This window comes from Columba livia, chromosome 9 (assembly GCF_036013475.1).
Source record: "Columba livia isolate bColLiv1 breed racing homer chromosome 9, bColLiv1.pat.W.v2, whole genome shotgun sequence".
Classification (NCBI taxonomy): domain Eukaryota; kingdom Metazoa; phylum Chordata; class Aves; order Columbiformes; family Columbidae; genus Columba; species Columba livia.
Window position 1 is genome coordinate 9,079,907 of NC_088610.1, and position 18,693 is coordinate 9,098,599.

The following is an 18,693-nucleotide window of genomic DNA, read 5'->3' on the forward strand; positions in this document are numbered from 1 at the left end:
ACCCATGGTGCCATTCCAGCCTCTGAGCTCAACAAGAGTAGCCCACACCAATAAATAATCTTGTCTATCAGAAATGGGCTTTAACTCCATAACGTGTAGCTGACTTATTTTGCTCCTGGCAGCGTAAACAAACACCTGTAAGTCAAACTCAACTCTGGCCATTTGAACTGGGACAAGAATTAACTCCCTGCTTCGGGAAGTTCTTCTAGTGACTTGTCTGCAAGTTCTCAATTTAACAAAAGCTGCTTAGCCATAATTGGAATGTTTTATATTAAATTTTAACTGTTTCCCTTTTAAACTTTGTGTCTTCAGAGTGTAAAATTTTAAGCCATCCTCCCTTGGAGGCCAATGGGCAGGAGTCAGAATGATGGGGAGCAATGGGAGACGGCGCTGCTGCGCTGCACCCAGGGAGCAGCTAGCTCTGGTTTCCTCTAAAGCGTAATTAAAACCATGACTCAGCTAGAAATGGAAGTTTTATTTAATAAATATAATTTCCATAAACCATTTTTAAAACAACTTCTACTGACCAAGCTGTACAACAAGCAAGCACACAGACTCCATCAGAATCAGAAATTAACATGAGGCAGCCACAGTGTCAGAGGTCCAAAATTCTTTGTACTAATTATTGCTACAGTTTCCAGTTGTCAATGCCCCTAAAATAATATCTTTAAAAATATACTTCTTGCAGAGATGATTAATTAATTCAAGCTTTTTCTTTCAAAAAATAAGCAGAACTTCATCACATTTCAGTGCAAAGCAATGGCCTCTAGGTCATTTGTCACTCTGTGTGCATAGGACCCGAAATCTCTCATGGGACTATAACTGGGCATTGTAAAAATATATTACTTGCTGCAATGACGTTTCTACCTGAAAGTGAATCTCATTTTTAACCGTTTTCCCCTATTTAAACTATGTACCCCATGGATTATCTTTTATCACAATGCCAAAATGTAAAAAGGTTGAGAACCTGCTGCTGTATGAAGTAATTTCCTTTAAACCTGCTGAGGAAATATTAATACACACCACAGGCCCTTGAGGTGTTTCTTTCAGACAAGTCCCACTTTGAACAGCAGCGTATTCATTTCATTCCACTTCACGTTACACGTAGCGCGTCTTTAGCCCATGGTTTTATTCACGTCTGTGCATTTATACAAACTGGAAACAACAACAAGAAAAAGCCGTATGTACAGTGACGACAATCGTATGTACCTATTGCAATTCAACATCACGGCGTGGCGACAGCAAGGGCACGGCGAACACTCCAACGGGAGGAGAAGGTTCCTTGTAACAAACGCCAGAGCAGCTCGGGTCTCTATTTCTGCTGCCCCTACCAGCAGCATTTAACTGTAGGAAAATAAAGATCTACGGGAAGCAGAAGCCTTGCAAAGACTGAGGCGAATGCGCTTCTGAGATGACTGACGGCAAGAGTCGAGGCAGCCGATGCGTCCTCCTGCTCTAAACTGAGTCCTTCCCGCAGAGCTGAACCCAGACAAGCTGCTGGAAGCAAAGAACATACAGAACAACCAACACCAGAAAACATTCACAGAACATAAACACACCGGCAAAGAAGGTCTAACTGGGAAATAACAAAGGAACAGGCAAAAGGCTAAAATCAATCCGTAATGAGCGTTTTCCCAGCTCCAGGAGTAACTCCTCTAAACCAATGATGTCTGTGTGCGAGGCGAGTGCAGCGACTGACGGGGCTGCCAGAGGGACGGGCTGTGGGACACCCAACAACGAGACTCAAACGGTTCACAAGCACGTTATGACTGAGCACTTTCGCAGACTGAATTTCACCAATTAGAAGTATCCAATAAAACTATTAAAAATAATGTATAGACTTCAGCTTGGAGACATTTCTAACACTAGAAAATAAGATATATTTTTTTTTTCCATATAGAAGTTATACTGTCATAAAAAACAGGTTGGAAAGTATCACCAAAGGTTTCCAGTAAGAAATAAATTATAGTTGCCTAATCTGCATTCTAAATTGCATAATCTTTTCTCAAATCAGCTTTTGCACTAGAATACAAGAAATCACTCTGAAAATGTAAAGCCTGCTTTTCTTCACATTTTTTTTGTCCCCCCTCTCGCCATAACCTTAAAAAAATATATAGAATATTTTAAGCAGATTATTTACATTTTAATTTGTGAAACGATTCAGATCATCTTCCCCCTTAATCTTTTCCACTGCACCCTTTAAATAGCTTAAGTTTGGCAACTAAAACTATGCTTTTCTAAGTAACAAAAGCAAACTCTTTTTCAGAGAATAAGGCCTAAAATCTGCTGAGAACTCAGTCCCGCTTTGGTGGCTCTGGAGAAGGTGCTTCCTCAGAGACCCTGCATAGTAAAGTGACCACACACCCCTCCTGCTCACCACAAACACCTACGACGGGTTTTTCTGCCCTACGTTACAGATTTCAAGGTTAAGAGGTAATTCTAAAGCTTTTCTTTATGGCAACGTTCTCCCTCACCCATTCATACTCTAACTCAGAGACAAACGCTGGATTTGTACTGAATTAGCTGGGTTTTGTTCAGTCTCCTTCACGAAGAACTCTATAGTGCACAGTCAATGGTTTCATACACTTCAGCCATCAAAGAAACAACAATGACAAAAAATCTTTGCTTCTATTCAAAGAATTTCAAAAGATTGGTGACATCCGTACAAAAGCACAGTCACTTCCTCCATCCTAAATACTTGTCAGACCAAAAAAAACACCTGGTCTTACGCAAATTCAACGTTCTTACTAAATGAGAAATTACTGATTTAGATTTACTGCGAATAGAAAAATATACCTTGGCAGACAGATGGACTCTTAAGTTCTTCCTGAATTGTTTAAATGCATGTTTCTTCGGTAACCTTACAAACACTGGGAAAAGGGAAAGTGGGGAAAAGGGAGAAGGAAGGTTTTAAAGAAACACATAATGAATGTAAATTATTCTTCAAATATAGGACTGTGCTGCTTTTGTGTAAATATAATTAAGACATTTGTGTGGTAAAAGCCAAACTACATCTATGCACAGAGCTGAGCCAATCTAGATGCTTGGAGCGGGGTTGCGTCTCAAAGCCTCTGCCTTAAAAATTAATCCCTTTATATTTCAATACACGATACACTAATCACACGGAGTAATGAGGTTAAATGGTCACACAAACTGGATGATTTGAGTGGTTGACATGGACACACAATTACTGCTGAAAAATGAAACACTGATTTAGAGGTAAACGATACAGCTAAACAGCAGATATCTGATTAGAATACTTAAACCGATTATTTTCTAGGTACTGATGGCAGTATAAAGAACGAGAAACTACTACTAATAAAAAGCATTATTTTGAAAACAGATTTAACGTGATATATATAAAAAAGTTACAGATGCAGGCAAAATCCAAGCACATGTTGTTACTACTGCGTATCATCTGGATAAAAGTTTTCTTGGGGACTGGAGAGGTGACCATCAGTTTATTGCACCTCCGCATGGGAACCAGGTTTCACGCTCTCCCCAGTCAGACGAGTCACACGTTAATACCTGTTACAGGGAGTATGTGAGACTCAGCTTTCAGTGGTTTTAATGATCTGGACCCTCAATATGGGGACCTAAGCTTCACTGCGCTTATGCATTTGAAGCCACGAACTGCGAACGCTGAATTAAACACTTGTTTGAAAGGAAAATTTGCTATATTTTCATTTTGTTTCTTCTGTTTCGTAATTAACTTTTAGAGCTTCTCACTGAATTTGCGAACTGGCCTTTATCTGTGCCAGTGGGACAAAAACCTCACGTGCTGCACGTTCAAGTCACTACAAGTATTAAAATGAGGTTGCAATGACAATTTTTTACTACACAAACGTTGCCTTAAACAACAAGATCTTCAAAATCCAGCAGTATCCGCAGCCTTCAGTTCAGAGTGAGGCTTCCAGTCTCTAATGCAAAAATAAAGTTCCAAGAACTGAACCAATACCGCTTAAATAAATAACACTTAAATAAATACCGTTTAAATGAATAACGAACGGCAGAGCTGCTGATAGATAAGGAACATCCAAAGCGTTTGATACAGGGAAAGTCGGACCTTTTGGATGCTCACTGAACTCAGGAGAATTTGGGATGCACGTAACAAGAGGGATTCGCTCTGGCAGCAGCCCGGCCCCACTGGGACGTCATACCGGGAACCTAAGATGCATTTGCCTGGATTACAAAGGAAAAAGTACTTGCCATGGAATTTTCTTGGGAGACAGCTCTTCAGCCAACAGTGCGCACTGGTGCAGGCAGGGTAAAAGCAGCTAATACCGGGTTTGTCCTAATCCTACACTTCACCACATCTTTAATAAAGAATTTCTCGTGGGCGTTATTTAGAGTCTGTGTTCAATTTACCGTTTATTCCACCCAGAGATAATTTTAATATGCAGCTTTACATCTTTGATGCTGAAGTCCCACCAATAAGCTTCCTGTCAGACAGTTAAAGTCTGACTTAAAATTGGATTCCCAAACAAGGGTCCAGAGGCAGCAGCATTTTTACCAACGTGGAGCCATAAAAGCTGCGGTACCTCAGGCAATGCTCCACTGCTGGCCCTTGTGGCAGCATCTCCATTTTATCCCCCACATGTAAAGGCGACCAACAGGTTTAGCCATCCTGGCAGAACAGACAAACCCCAAACATGCAGACACGTTTATCCTGGGACAAGAGATGTACCTGTGACATGTACCATGCAAAGCTCCATCTCTGCAACTTGTTTTTATTGGCATACTTAGGTATCAAAACATGGCCATCAACGTCTCAGATCCTTCAGATATATGAAGATAATTAAGCATTAACTGTATCTTCAAAGTACAACATGACCAAATATAAATACATGAAAAAGAATAAAACATGCAAAAATTCACCAACGTTAAAAGGATTAATAATTCAAAAAATTTATGCTAGTGAGACTTCAGCACAATCCACCAATTCTTACACGTTTCCAAAAGTCAAGATCAAGAACTGTTGTAACGAAACGCACAGGGCGTAATTAAAGATGACTGGCTTCTGAATTATAGTTTAGAAGAACAGTGAACTGTTATATCCCTTATTATTCCAAATTATTGATTTGCAAAAGTGAACAGTGCTTTTCAATGCAATGACTAATATATTGCCATTCATACACCAGCATAAATATTTGAATTGCGTTTAACTCTCAAAAATTACTAAACTGATTGCTTATAGAATATAGTAACCGACCATGGAAATAACAAAATTGATTTGCAAACTGCTAAGACAGCTCAAAATTAATGTGTGTGTTTAAAGTGAAGGGTCATCATGAAAAACGCAACTTTTAAAAGTTTCATTGCGCAGAATCAGTTTGATTGGATCACTCGAATTTCGGAGGAAAAAAGATTTTCTCACTGCGCTACAGTGATAAATATCAAATGCGGGATTCCAATCTGCTCCTACGGTAACAAAAAAGAGGTCAGAGGTAAAAATGTTCCTTAAAAAAAATATTTAGCAATTTGTGGCTATAATTAGAAAAAAAAACATCAGAAGCAATGACTGTCCAGATGAGTTACACTGGGGCAGGAGCCGAGCCAAGCCAAGCCCCGCTCTGTCGGCAGCAGCCGCGCTAAAGTCTCTCCCAGGGCAGGGATGCGGCACTGAACTCGCTTCAGAACCTACTAGAGGTGTGTGAGCAGCACTCGGCTTCCACACGGCATTTACAAATGTCCCTGTTAACAAGTGGGCGAGTCCATTGTGGAGAGAGTCAAGATGCTTCTGTCGTTGGCATAGAAGGGATCCGATGAACTCCATGATCTAAAGTAACAATAAAAGAAAAGTTTGGCTGACTGGGGACTCATAAGCTAGAGGTGAGGAGAAAAGTCTAGGAGAGCAAAAGATAAAGGTGTTATGAGATTAGGCAAACGTAACTCTTCAAAAGACTCATCTGTTAGTCTCCTGTAGGCACCTGCAATTCATTCAAACTTGAAAACAGCCTGCGATTCGTCACGCCAGCTCTGTAAGTGACAATTCTAGGTTTGCCCTTCTGGCAAAGCTTACCCACAGCTACAGATATTTTCATCACTATGAACTAAAATGAGCAGAGGTTCATGCGCCAGTTTTACAACTGAAGTTGTAATCCTGCGCCTCAAGGGCAATCGGAACGGTGCCGTGTCAGTGGAGGCACCGCGAGCGCTGCGGGTGTTCAAGAAACCTCCACACGGTCTGAACGTGGGCAAAACTCACCTACAACCACTAACCTATTTCATCCCTTGCTGTTAAATTTGAGTTAAAATTTAAGGCACCCGGAAAGCTTCCTAACACGTCACAGCTTTTGATTCAGTTGAGATCTCACGATGACTTTCTCTTAAGTCCTATTTAGGGAGAAATGCTATTCCTGGTTGCACAGTGTTCTAGGACTGCATGTGAAAAGCTCAAAAATAGAAGGTTGAAAGGCAGGAAATCAAAATATAAGAGACTTATCCTCCAAATTTGCCTCTGTCAGAAATCTGCTGTTTCTTTAGAACTTTGACATGCGGTGCCTTGACACGAACACCACTAATGGGAGAGCTGAACAATTCAGAAATGAATTCTACTGTACAAGAACGTATGTGATCCAGCATTCTCAATATTTTAGTGACTGACAAGTTGACAGACAATTTAATGGAACAGACAGACAAAAATGCATTTTATCATACTACAACACACATTCTATATTCTAACTGGTGAATGAAGCTTTAGAAACCACGTCTCAAACACATTTTACAAGCAGCAGATTAAGTACAAGAGACTATTCCTGTGGCCCGCTACTCCAAGCATTTGTACATCTTTGATTCATCAGTTTCTATCAAAATCTGATACCATGTTTGATTTCATATTCAGGTATCGTATTTGACAGAATATCGTATTTGACAGGGTATCAGGAGCACAGAATAGAACACAAGTGAGCTGCAGCAACATTGTTTAGAACAGTGCTCTGCATTCTACAGCACTCTCGCAGACAATGTATTTAAAAGCATCACTTCATTCAACAAAATAATTTGCAGCTGCCTCCTGGTTGAATAAAAAAGCTCTTTTATAAAGCACAAGCACTCAGAAGACCATCCGGTTTGGGACTGCGCAATCTACTGAAGATACCGGCTGTAGGTGAATAGAAACGCAGCTCAAGCTCATGAACAAAGGCTCAACCGCTCTACAAGCGTTTTAAAATCACCAAATAGATTTGTTAAGCGTACCTTCAGCATTTCACAACTTTTAACTGCCTCATGTGATTGATGCAATTAGTACATTAAAAAAATACACAAAGACTTTCATATATTGCCTGGAAAGCGTAGGGGAAAAAATAGTCTTAGTACCTTGACTTTTAGGCTGTGTTTTAAGTGTCAATGCTGAGTGGAAGGAACTGAAGTCATTGAAGAAAGTAAATAAGACCAAAATTAAAAAAACCAAGTATTTTCTAGATGTATTGTACATAAATTTAAGTAAAACTAGAAGATGGTTCAGAGTAATTTCAACCAGAGGCAGAAGCAAAAACTACAGAACTTTGAGCCCTTAGTGTAGCACCAAGATAGTTTTGCATATTCATTAAACATAATACTGAATTCTGCGTTCTAACAACACCAAAATTGTTCAGTTAGATGGAACTTCACCTGGAAATTACACTAGGTAAGCAGACAAGAAACCTGAGAAAAAGCAGTCTTCAAAAAATGTTTAATATTCTGTCAAATACGAGTTGTCTTCAATAAATATTTGTAAGATCTTAAAGAAAAATTTAGTGGAAAAAAAGAGGAAACTGTAAAAATGTAAATGCATTGCAGAAAATAAACCACAGAATACCTACCTTATGAGACTACACATGACTAAGCAAATGTTAGCTAAAAATCTGCCTTAATTAGATAATAATAAAGGAAAAAAGTAGCATGAAAAGTTCCTCATTTGGAAAGCAGAGTTTTACAGAGAAGTGGAAAAAACCAACCAACCAACCAACCGCAAACAAAACCACCTTAAAGCATCTGCTCCCAAACTGTTGATTTTTAGACCAATTAAATGCTCACCTTGTAGATTAAAAATTCTATTAAATTGTTTATTTTTTACATCATGCCCGCTTTCTATACAGCAAGAGTTTGAATTAAAAATGTACTTATTCATAACAGTTCATTTTTTATATGGAATGAAACATTTTGCATAATCATACCCTAGATTTGTAGGAACATTGAATAAACTTCATAAGCAAGCCAGAGAGAGAAAGTGACTGAAACCAGCGACACCGTGTTCAACACAAGAGTTCAAAGCCCAGATGTATTAATTTCATGTACGCCGTCAATGCCCGAAGGCAGAATCAGACCTGACAGAGCTTGTCAGTGAAAATTGCCCACACATACAGGATGAATGGTACCACAGACCTTTAACCAAAGGAGACAAAGTCATTCAAATACAAAAATTTTCCTTGAAAATGTGTGAAGTGCAATGTTTTCAGGTTTGCCTTTTGAGCAATGAAGGACCGTGATATCATTCAGGGACTGAGAGATTACGATGTACAAAAGACTACTTTTATTTCTACCCCCAAATATTTCCACATTTGTTAGCTGGCCCTGTTTCTTTGGAAATGGGGAGATGGCACATCAGCAGGTCTAGTAAGAGCTTTTCTCACAGCAATGCTGACTTCAAGAGCAATGGTGCTCCTTAGAAGTATCACTCTAATGTGCTTTTATCCCATCGAGGTTTGTTTCACATGTGGTTTGAGAAGGAAAAGATTTATTTAGCACATACTTTGGAATGGCACACGATTTTGACAATATACCTTCTAGAATCAAAAAAACCCCCATTTAAAATCCTCAGAACCTGAAGGCTCTTTTCTGTCAATTACTCTGATTTTAGAAATAATTATAAAAGTTATACTATAAAAATATTTCATCTTCATATCAATCAATGGCTGAAAGATTTAAAGACTCTCCTTCTAACAATGAAGTTATATTTAAGGGGGGGAGTGTGAGCCTTTTGTATATCCTCAGGAGTAACGCAAGCTCCAAGGTAAATATTTGGAGGTTGTACATCAAGAACCAAAGGGAAAAACTCTTTCAACTTTACAAACTCCTGATTTGTGAAGGAAAAGAAAAAGTCATAAAAAGGAAAACAAAAGCAGCAGCAAGGCTTGATTTTCTAAAGAGGAGAATGTACAAATCAAGAGAAATTATGATAGATACAACACAAGAACTTGTAGTAAGCCAAACTAAACGTTTTAACAGAAATCTTTTGAAAACTGTTTCTCCCCCTCCCCATCCCAAAAGAAAGCACTCGGAAAGAAACAAGAAACTTGTCTTTCAGGATGAAAAAAAGTACAACAAAGAGCTGCATTTCCTACTTAAATAAGCAAAACCTGCAGCTGGTGTGTTAGACATCTATTGCTGCAGGCTCATCGGGTTCCAGTTTATAGGAGAATCGTCTGCAGCAAAGGCTATTGAGAGAAATGCCACACCTGTTGACCCGGGTCGGGCTACATCTTCCCATCAGTCGTTCCAGCATTCTTCTAACAGATGTGCATGCTGTTTCCCCATCTGAGAAGCAGCACATGGAGTCCAAGCAGTTGATACCTGAACCTGCCTCAGTAAGCTGGAAGGAGGAAAAAAATAAAACATAATAAAATAATCAGTACTCGGAGATTCTAGAGATGAAGATGTTATCAGAAAACACTTCAGAAAAGCAAGTTTTCTTAAAGTTGGAGTGTTGAATATTTTTCAATTTTATAGGAGAACTACAGTGACTGATAACATGACCATTTCCCTTCCTAAGGTACATATACACTATAATTTGATCTTCCCAAGGTTTGCATGCAGCCTTGGTGAGCGTCTGGAAATCATTTAGCACCATCTCTGCTTAACGCTGGAAATAAACTGTTTTGCAGTTCTCTGTGTTACAGCTATAATGAATCTCTGGCACAGAGCATCACGCAGTTTTAGCCTTGATTAACCTCAGTGGAGGTACAACTATTTATACAAGCTGCAGGTCTGCCCTATTTTAAGGGAAATCTATCAAGAGAAAGCTCCAGACCAGGGCTGCAGGATGTAATGCAGCAACCTGATCATAAGTAATAACTTTTCCTCAAGAAGTGTAGAATGCAACTTCTTAGGATAATTTACGTTACATCTCTACCACAGATACCCCTGGCTTGGTAAGGAACAAAAGCACATTCCCAATTTTGTGAATATCTTATCTAAATGCAAACAAGGCTGATTCAGTCATGCTCATGTCAGCACGAGGAATAATTCAACATTAGCATAATAAACTTTCCACTGTTCATTCTCAGTAGGTGAGAAAAAGACCCAAACAAAATGAAAGAAGTAATACAGAGATATATAGGTTCAAGTTAAGTGTGCTCCTCTGCATTATTTTTGCACACTAGTCAACCACAGCACAACTAAAATCTAACTGAAATCTAGTACTGATAGAAAGAGAATATCCAGAACTGACTTCAGTATCATTTCCAAAAGGAAATACAAATATGGAGTGTGGGGATGTTTTTTAATTTGATTTGAGAGTCTGTAAGAGAGCACCCTGTCAAATGCCAAACACACAGGCTAAATTTAAACATCCATTATCCTCACCTCACACTCGGATGCCAGTGAAGGAGGAAATCTGACCTGGGAGGAGGCAGCTTAGTCTATAGTAGGACAGAGGTCACTTAAGAGCTTCCTGCAACATTTCGCTGTGTGAACAAAGGTGGCTGGCTGTTGTCTAAAGACTTTGGTTTCCAACCCCAGTTCCTTTAATGCCCCCCACACTTGGCCAGCACTCCAAGAGAAGCAAAGAACCTCAGAGTTTCCTATGGGAATGGCTTACTATGAGTGGACACATTCCTTCCTAATCCCCCCAAAACAGACATCTGGACAGATTACAGCCTCGTAACAGGACAATTCCTGTACTACAAAGAGGAGGCAGCGAACAGAAACAAGAAGCATTTGGAAATCCAAGAGAAAAATCCCAACTGATAGGACAAGAAGGGAGCTCACAGACAGAACTGGGGTTTCCATGGGGTTTCCCTGCCTGTCCCTTCCTCAGCCCTGCTCCGTGTCCCCACGGTCCCTCCCGATCTTCCCGTCACATCCCTTAACGTGACGCTCACAGGATTGTCAGTTAACCATTGTAGGAACTTGGAGAAAACACTACAAACTGAAATCCTTGATTCAGTCGCTGCACCTCGCAGGCCACGAATGAGTGCAGGCAGAACACACACTTCTGATTGACTCGTACTCGTTTGGGAGCTCTCCTGGACACAAAATGAACATTTACTGTGACAATGAACTTTGTAAATACCTGAGACACAGGAGCAGCAGCATTGCAACTGACAGGTCTAAAAGGGGTCTTGGTTAAAACAAACCCACAACAAACCACATCTCAGAGGTCAAGTCCCTGAATGCACATCCATCTGGTCACAACTGTACCGCCACAGAAGATACCATCATTAGGAACAGCACAATTTGCAGCACTAGCAAATACGATCTTCACAGCCACTTCATGCTGTGCTCCCAGTGTATCGGACAAGAAATTACCCAGAACAGAAGGAATCGCTATTAGGAGGTCAGAAAACAAGCTCCCTGCTGCATCCACAGTGATCTTCACGGTTGTGTTCACAGCAACACTAAACAAACTCAACATTCCTACGCTTAAGATTTCAAAAAGAATATCTAGTCCATGCATTATCTTGAAGCAGATCAAGTAAAACCTTTAGAGTTACTGCAGAGGATCATATCACAGTAGGTGTATGTAGGATCAGACGGACCAGACATTTCTTATTCCCTAGAATCCGCTGACCTGAGAGCCAGCAGCCCTAGATATTATTCAGACTGGCAAAAAGAGGAGCCAAGAGCAACCCAAACTGTTGCAGCTTCCAAGGGGTGAACCCTCAGCTCTGTGTTTTGGAGGGCTGGTATCTCTTCTTCACTAAAATCTCCTTTGCTCTTCTCAAGGTAGGTACAAAAAGCTAGGATCACACTTGAACCACTGTTTATGGAAAAGCTAATATTACCATTTTTTAAAAAACAACAAATGTGACCTTACATAAGCCTGGAAACAACATTTATATTATCTATCACTGCCTGGTGAAAATGGATTTTATTTTTATATCTGCTACCTAGAAGGAAAACAGTTGTATTATGCTAAAGAGTCCCTTTTCTCACTTTTATCTCTGTGGTACACAATTATGATCACAGTTTTATACCAAAGTAAAACATGGTAAGGCAACAGAGCATAATGATCTCTAGAGACCTGAAAATGCCCCTCAGGAAACAAAAGACAGGAGAGACAATGCTCTAAAAAAATTAATAAGTATAGAGAAATATCTGATATTATTCATATTTAGGCTGCAAATCAGGTATTTTCATAAGGCAAGATCCAGGATCACAAGAAATATTATACTTTATATGATAATGGCCCATTTCATGTAATAAATCAAAAAGCAACTGAAGTGCAGAACTAAAGAATGGTTCAGCTTGACAAAGCAAAAAAAAAAAATCAAACGCACATACTATGATGCAAATTTACTTGTAGATACCAAAAATATGGGTATTTTGGAGATGGCTCCATGACCGTCTATGTATGATATATAAAAAAACATATGTACACACAGGTTAGGGTAGAGCGGGAGTACTACCTAGTGAACGCAAGAACTGTCGGGCAGGCTAGATGGATCTAGCAGTTGCCTATTGTCCTCCCCTCTGTGCCTGCTTTCAGCAAAGTCACATGCTGAGCTGACTGAACCCTGATCTTCTTCCATCTAGAAGGACAGAAAAGCAACAAATCTTACAGAGCGCCATGCTTGCATTGCTTTAAAACAGTTACCTGTTTTACAAGAACTTTCATTTTACGGATCTGTTCTTGAGAGAACAAGGCACATTTACAAGGTAAAGAGGCATTGTTTTCAAGTTAATGGGTGGATCAAACACAGTCTATCAGTGCACAAGTATTAGAGGTGCGCAAAAAGGCCAAACACCATACACTACAAAAGGGGAAAAGTCAACAAATTCGAAATATAATTCAAAGTTTTCAGATTTTGATTTAAAATTTCAGAGTTTTAGTTGGTTTGCCCCTTCTAATAGAATGGACCATTTCAGTTTGTTTATTACAGGATATTCTACATGCCAGAAGACAAGACATTTCAACTAAACATTTAAATCACACTGAAATATGCAGTTAGGACTTTGTTGAACAGGAAACATATTTAATCCTGTACATGAAGGCAAAAGCACTGCAGCCTGTTTTCCTGATCCCAGGCCCTAGCTGCCAACACGTCTGATGCCACACGGATGTTTCAGAAAATATATGAGATGGCCATTACTACTCCCCAGTTAATTTAAAACTTGGTCCCTGCAGTAAAGCCCACTTTCCTTAACCCTCCAAACACTGTATACCAAAATCTCAAACAATTAGACTGAAGCATTTAAAAGAAAATATAAGAATGGTGACATCTAACAACCTCACTGGCACTTGTGTTTTCAACACGTTTCTAGTTCTTCTACTCTTCATCTCTTTGAATCAAGTAAACCTACAAATGCCGACCTATTTTGCTATCTCAAAGTCATTACGCAAAAGCATCATCGGATAAGTAGATATGTGTGTTTTTTTGACTGAAGATAAACACAAAATAGTCTGTTCTTCTCTCATTTAGTCCCTTATTTATTCCGTGCATTAGCTAACAGATCAGAACCACGCTATGCTAACACAATATCCAAACTTGTAGAGGCAGAGATTACCCTTGTTCAAAGTTTGGCATATTAAGATGTTCCCGTATACTTCACTAGTGTGAATGCATGTTTGCACTTGAATAGTCTTCTTGGAAACGATACGTTCCTTACAGAAGACATATCCTGTGAAAGGAACAGAAACCTGTCCTCGACTTCTACACAGCTGGGCTGGATCAGATACGAAAGCTATTTGGAAGGGAATCCTATGAAACAGTAACCAGAGGAAAAAATACAGACAAATAACAAAGGCCATAAAGCCAGGGCCAGGAGTACGGAGCCAGAATGCAGATCTGAAGGGAAAACAAGGCAGCAACAGCCTCACGGGCCTGTAAACGGGAAAGAACAGGGTCTGGGCTGTGCTAACGCAAACGCTACAGCTTGAGAGTCCCAGACACAACGTTACGCACTGATAGTGTTCCCTGGAAATACAAACCTCTTTGTGTTCTACATTTCCCTAGTATCGCATACAGTCATAACACACTGTCCAAAGGTAAAAACTCTATAAACATAGTTAATCCCATCTGTAAGTAGAATTAAAACATCTGTTCGAGCAACACTTCTGACATGCGGCTCAAGATTTCCAACAGTTCTTATGAAGCAGAGACACGTATACGTACATATACACACAAAGCTTTGTTTACAAAGAAAAAACTGAAATGAGATGCAACGGGGCCCAGTTAGTACCCTAAGATATATAATTCACGTGTTTCAAGCGCAGGAGAGACAGAGGAAAGAAGAAGTACTCAAGTCAGTCTCCAGTTAAGCACAAAGCCCAGACCTGACCTGTGCCACATGATTTCATCTTCATCCCAAGTTACAAAAGTCACAGTGAGGTTCAGAGGCACGAGTGGGACAGGCACACATAAGACTGCACCTCTGACTTACAGGAATCACATGGACACTTAAAAGACGCGTCTCAAAGCCCTTAACTGTGTATCACAAATGTACTTAATATAAACTTGAACATTTTCTGCACACTGTAAAGCCTGTAGACATAAAAATTGATTACAGCATCATATTTGTCTTTCAATTTGCATTCAAAAAGGTATTCTGCTTTTGTACAGCACTAGTACAGTAAGCACATTTGCAGAACAAGGCATAAGTCAGTTTAACCTGGTGCTACACTGATTTTGAGGTTTTTAATACAAATCTAATGAACAACAAAAAACTGCCCAGGTCTGTTCCCCAATCTACACACATTCTGCAGTCACACAGGACGCAATTACTGGGTGGGCGCATACAAACGAGGTGTGGCAGAATTAGCTGCTTACAGCTACTTTCACCAAGCAGCTGTTTTGTTCCATGTTCCTACAGTTTTCTCTTCTTTCTCTGCTCTGCTGCTTTTGGAAAACAGCTGCCCTGGACACTACAGAAACTAAACAAACCCATGGTCTTACCTCCAAATTAGTTTTTGTTTAGTATAGCAAAGTAAGTAGCTTCCATCTATTAAATGATTTTCCTTTTTACTGTTTTAGGGAAGGATCCACAGGATAGCTTCAAAACTTTGTCCAAAGACTACAAATAAAGAACTAGAGAAACCCAAATGCTTCTTTCTTGTTGCGCTTTACAGCTTCACCTGCATGGTACAAGGCACTCAGTGCTTGCACTTCAGGCACCTTGCTATTAGACACTCAAGTGTAAAAATTCTGACATACAAGAGAATTGGGTTTGCATAAACATTTGTTCCTCATGGACAAAACAGATTTAACATGTTTTTCAACCCCTTCCCTAAGTGTAATATGAAGAAAGTGCCCTCGAGTTAGCAAGCGTCCTCCTGCTTTTAGCATTTTGGTAACTACGGTGCTGCATTCCTAGGCAGCTTTATTTTTCTTTTACAGTGACATAATTCTTAAAGCATGTTTAGTTTTGGAAAGTTTAAGAGAATCTTTTGTTACAAAACCTTTGGTGTAGATAAGACGCACCATGTAATTCACTTTAATAATTCAGTGAGAAAACAGAGGTTTAGTGGAAATACATTTATCCAAAGTTTTAAAAAGGTAACTTAGTTACATGAGACTGATAAACCAAGAATTTCAAAAGCTACCTTGTAAAAGCTTTTGCAGCGAAATCTCCCCAATGTGTTGGTAAGTTTACTGAAATTCAAGAGGTATAAAGCACTTTGCCTGTTTAAAAGCTAGTTCAGTGCTGAATTTAAAACAAAACCACTCCACCACTACCTCTGAGGGGTGTTTGGAAATACAAGCTGCTATGTTTCACAGTGAGACAACTAACAGCTCAACACAACAGCCCTTCCAAGTTTTGCCTTGCAAAGGTGTAGCACACTCTCAGAGGAAATACAAAGCTTTTCTTCCCTACTGCCCCCCTTTAAAAGACCTGTTTGAATTAACCACTAAAAACTCTCTGCTCACAATTTATCACGTCAGCCTCCTGTCTCCCCCTTTCCCTCAGTTAAACAGCAATAAAGTCCCAAACATCTTGGTTGGTTGGTTCTCCTCACACCTATTTGCACATTTTTAAGCAACATGGTCATCTTAAAAATATTTAAAAGGAATCAGTTCTTCACATAAATTCTTGTTATATAATACAGAAGTAGATAAAGGTGGGCTAAACCATCAAACAAGTTGAGGCATTATTGGTGCTTATGAATGTTTTAGCTTTACAAAAGAGAATCAGCATTTTACAGCATTTCATGTACTGAACTTGGTGCATTTCAAGTGTTTCAGAATCGTAACAGTTCACCTACGCAGACACATGTACGCTTTGATCTTTTTTTCAATAATTTTCCAGGACTTTGTAGCCAAATGTGTTTAGGACTATGTGTATCTATACACATTGAAAACAAACAACACTCACTTTATAGATGCACAAAACAAACACAAAAAGCCTTAGCCACGCAAGTATAGGTACACACCCAAACTTAAAACATTTTCTGCTCTTTTAACACAAGTGAAAGCAAATTAAAATTGGCAAACAACTTGCAAGAAATTGCTGCCTGAAATCCATGGACCTTCCTGACATGGCCTTATGAAGCTGAAATTATCCAACATGCAAAAAGCACTGTTAATTTTGATCACAGAGAAATGAAAAGCATTATAACCATGCTAGAAACTGTAATTATTTTAAAATGGATGCAAAAAAGAGCTAGATCTGTATTCTGAAAGTTGAGCATCATGCTAGGGATGTTTTTTCCTGAAAAAAAAAGCACGTCCAACACATGCTACTTAGGAGAAGCATTTGGCTCAAAAACACAGAGCAAAGCCAATAACCAAACCGAATGTATCTGCACTACAGGTATTGCCCTCTCAACCCACTAACGTTCATGCCTCTTCCCATCTCTCTCGGCACTGGTTAGTTCACCTTCAGCATGCATAAGAGTTGATGAGGAACTGTCCCTCCTACTCTACCTAATTTTGCTCAGCTGATTCCTTGCCCTGGACAATGGCTGCAGTGCGATGAACTCGTCACTTAAAGCAACTCTGTTGGAGTACATCTACAATTGGACAGAGAAGGGATGGAACATACATGTCAGTAAATAGCAGCAGTAATTTTCTAAGAGAAAGACACAGGACAAGACATTGTTATTTCAGTGGAATACACATCATATACAGAACACACGCCTGGTACCTTCAGAACAGCTCAGTCCGTTTGTGTTTGGTAGGACCACCCTTACGTGTACCTTAGCTGACACACTGAGAAAAAAGGCCTATACACTTTTACATCTCTGCTTTACCAGACACCTTTATTCAGTATTACCTTCTCCCCTCAACAGTGCTGTGATTTATATTCACCCAAAGATTTACATTTTGCTTCTGATTTACCTTACTGTCCGTTTCCTCCTATATGATTCTGTAACAGACTTAATAGTCAGAAATTACCCAGAAGCCACTTCAGGGCAATAGACCTAAGTCAAACATAATAAGATTTTTTTTAAGGCCAGCAAAAAAACCTTGGAACACAGAAAAAAAACCCAAAATGACATATGTGTACCCTAAGTGCATTAAGGAAGGTAAAGTTAACCAAATTCAGCCCTCTATAAAAGTCAACTCATGCTTGCCTGTCAAATTTTTAATATACTGACTTCCCAAAATGGAACAGACATGGTTTTTTAAGTTGTTGTAACAGAACAGTATTTACATTTAGAAGCTTATCTTTAGCACTATTTCTCAAGTGCTTCTCTCTCATACCAGTTACATGTAACACCTAACTGATCCGAGACAGACTGACTGTTGATGCTATGACCTTATACTAAAACCCAAACCAAACAGATATAAAATGAAGTTCCTTATATACTAAGCAGAGTAAGGCAGATGGCTGCAGATATGGTGAATTGAGAACACTATATCAGGCAGCTTGCGCAACTGGCATGCTCTTAGTTTCTGAAAAATTAAAACAACAGGGGCAAGCATTTTGGGATGAGAAACCTGTGTTCCGCTCACTGTTCCAGGGAATGTTTTAGAATGTAAGCGATGGCAGACAGAAACAACTTAAATAACAGACTAAAAATTGCTAGCAGGTTGCAGAACGTAACTGCATATGGGATGTCTTTGTCAACTGGATTCTTCATTCACTTTTGCTTTTGTTTTTTTGGCCCTATGCTATTTGACCTCTCATCAATGCCCTGGAAGAAACCAACAGAATCACTTGCAGATGAGAAAAAGGTGCAGAAGATAACAGACTACTGGTGTCTATTATTCTGTGAACTGAATACAGCTGGGGGAATCATTATTTCCATACTTAGCACTGATATATTCTGTGGTGGAATATTCTGCCCACTGGTGAAATTCAAAATTCAGATGAGGTTGAGGAGTGGAGAAGATTACAGGAGAAACACAAGAATGATTAAAAGACTGGAAAATAACTTTTTTGACAAAAGATGCAAGTCCAATCTACTCATCAGTGAGAAAATTCACTTGATCACAAACCTAACTGTGAATAAAAAACCCCATTAATAGAAGGCTTTTCAGTTTAGTAAAAGAAGTATAAGATAAAATGCTGAAAACTTAAACCAGAGACAGTAAATATTGCAAGAGTGGG

At 39.3% G+C, this 18,693-nt stretch overlaps 1 protein-coding gene across 17 annotated transcripts in view; it reads right to left on the minus strand.

The window, feature by feature from the left end:
- Window positions 1-455: 455 nt before the first annotated feature.
- The window catches only part of ATP11B (ATPase phospholipid transporting 11B (putative)), a 62,859-nt gene continuing 44,621 nt past the window's right edge, over window positions 456-18,693 (minus strand). For 2 of the 17 annotated variants that reach the window (XM_065073773.1, XM_065073770.1), the window contains 3 exons: window positions 9,438-9,571; window positions 2,797-2,870; window positions 456-1,494 (listed from right to left, as the gene is read on the minus strand). In XM_065073773.1, coding sequence (XP_064929845.1) covers window positions 2,837-2,870; window positions 9,438-9,571 — 168 coding nt within the window. In that variant the 3' untranslated portion in view covers window positions 456-1,494; window positions 2,797-2,836. Of the gene's footprint in view, window positions 2,871-4,710; window positions 5,780-8,031; window positions 9,572-12,608; window positions 12,732-17,063; window positions 17,150-18,693 lie in introns of those variants that run through there. The other 15 variants (XM_065073772.1, XM_065073769.1, XM_065073764.1 and 12 more) reach the window with 11 other exon arrangements.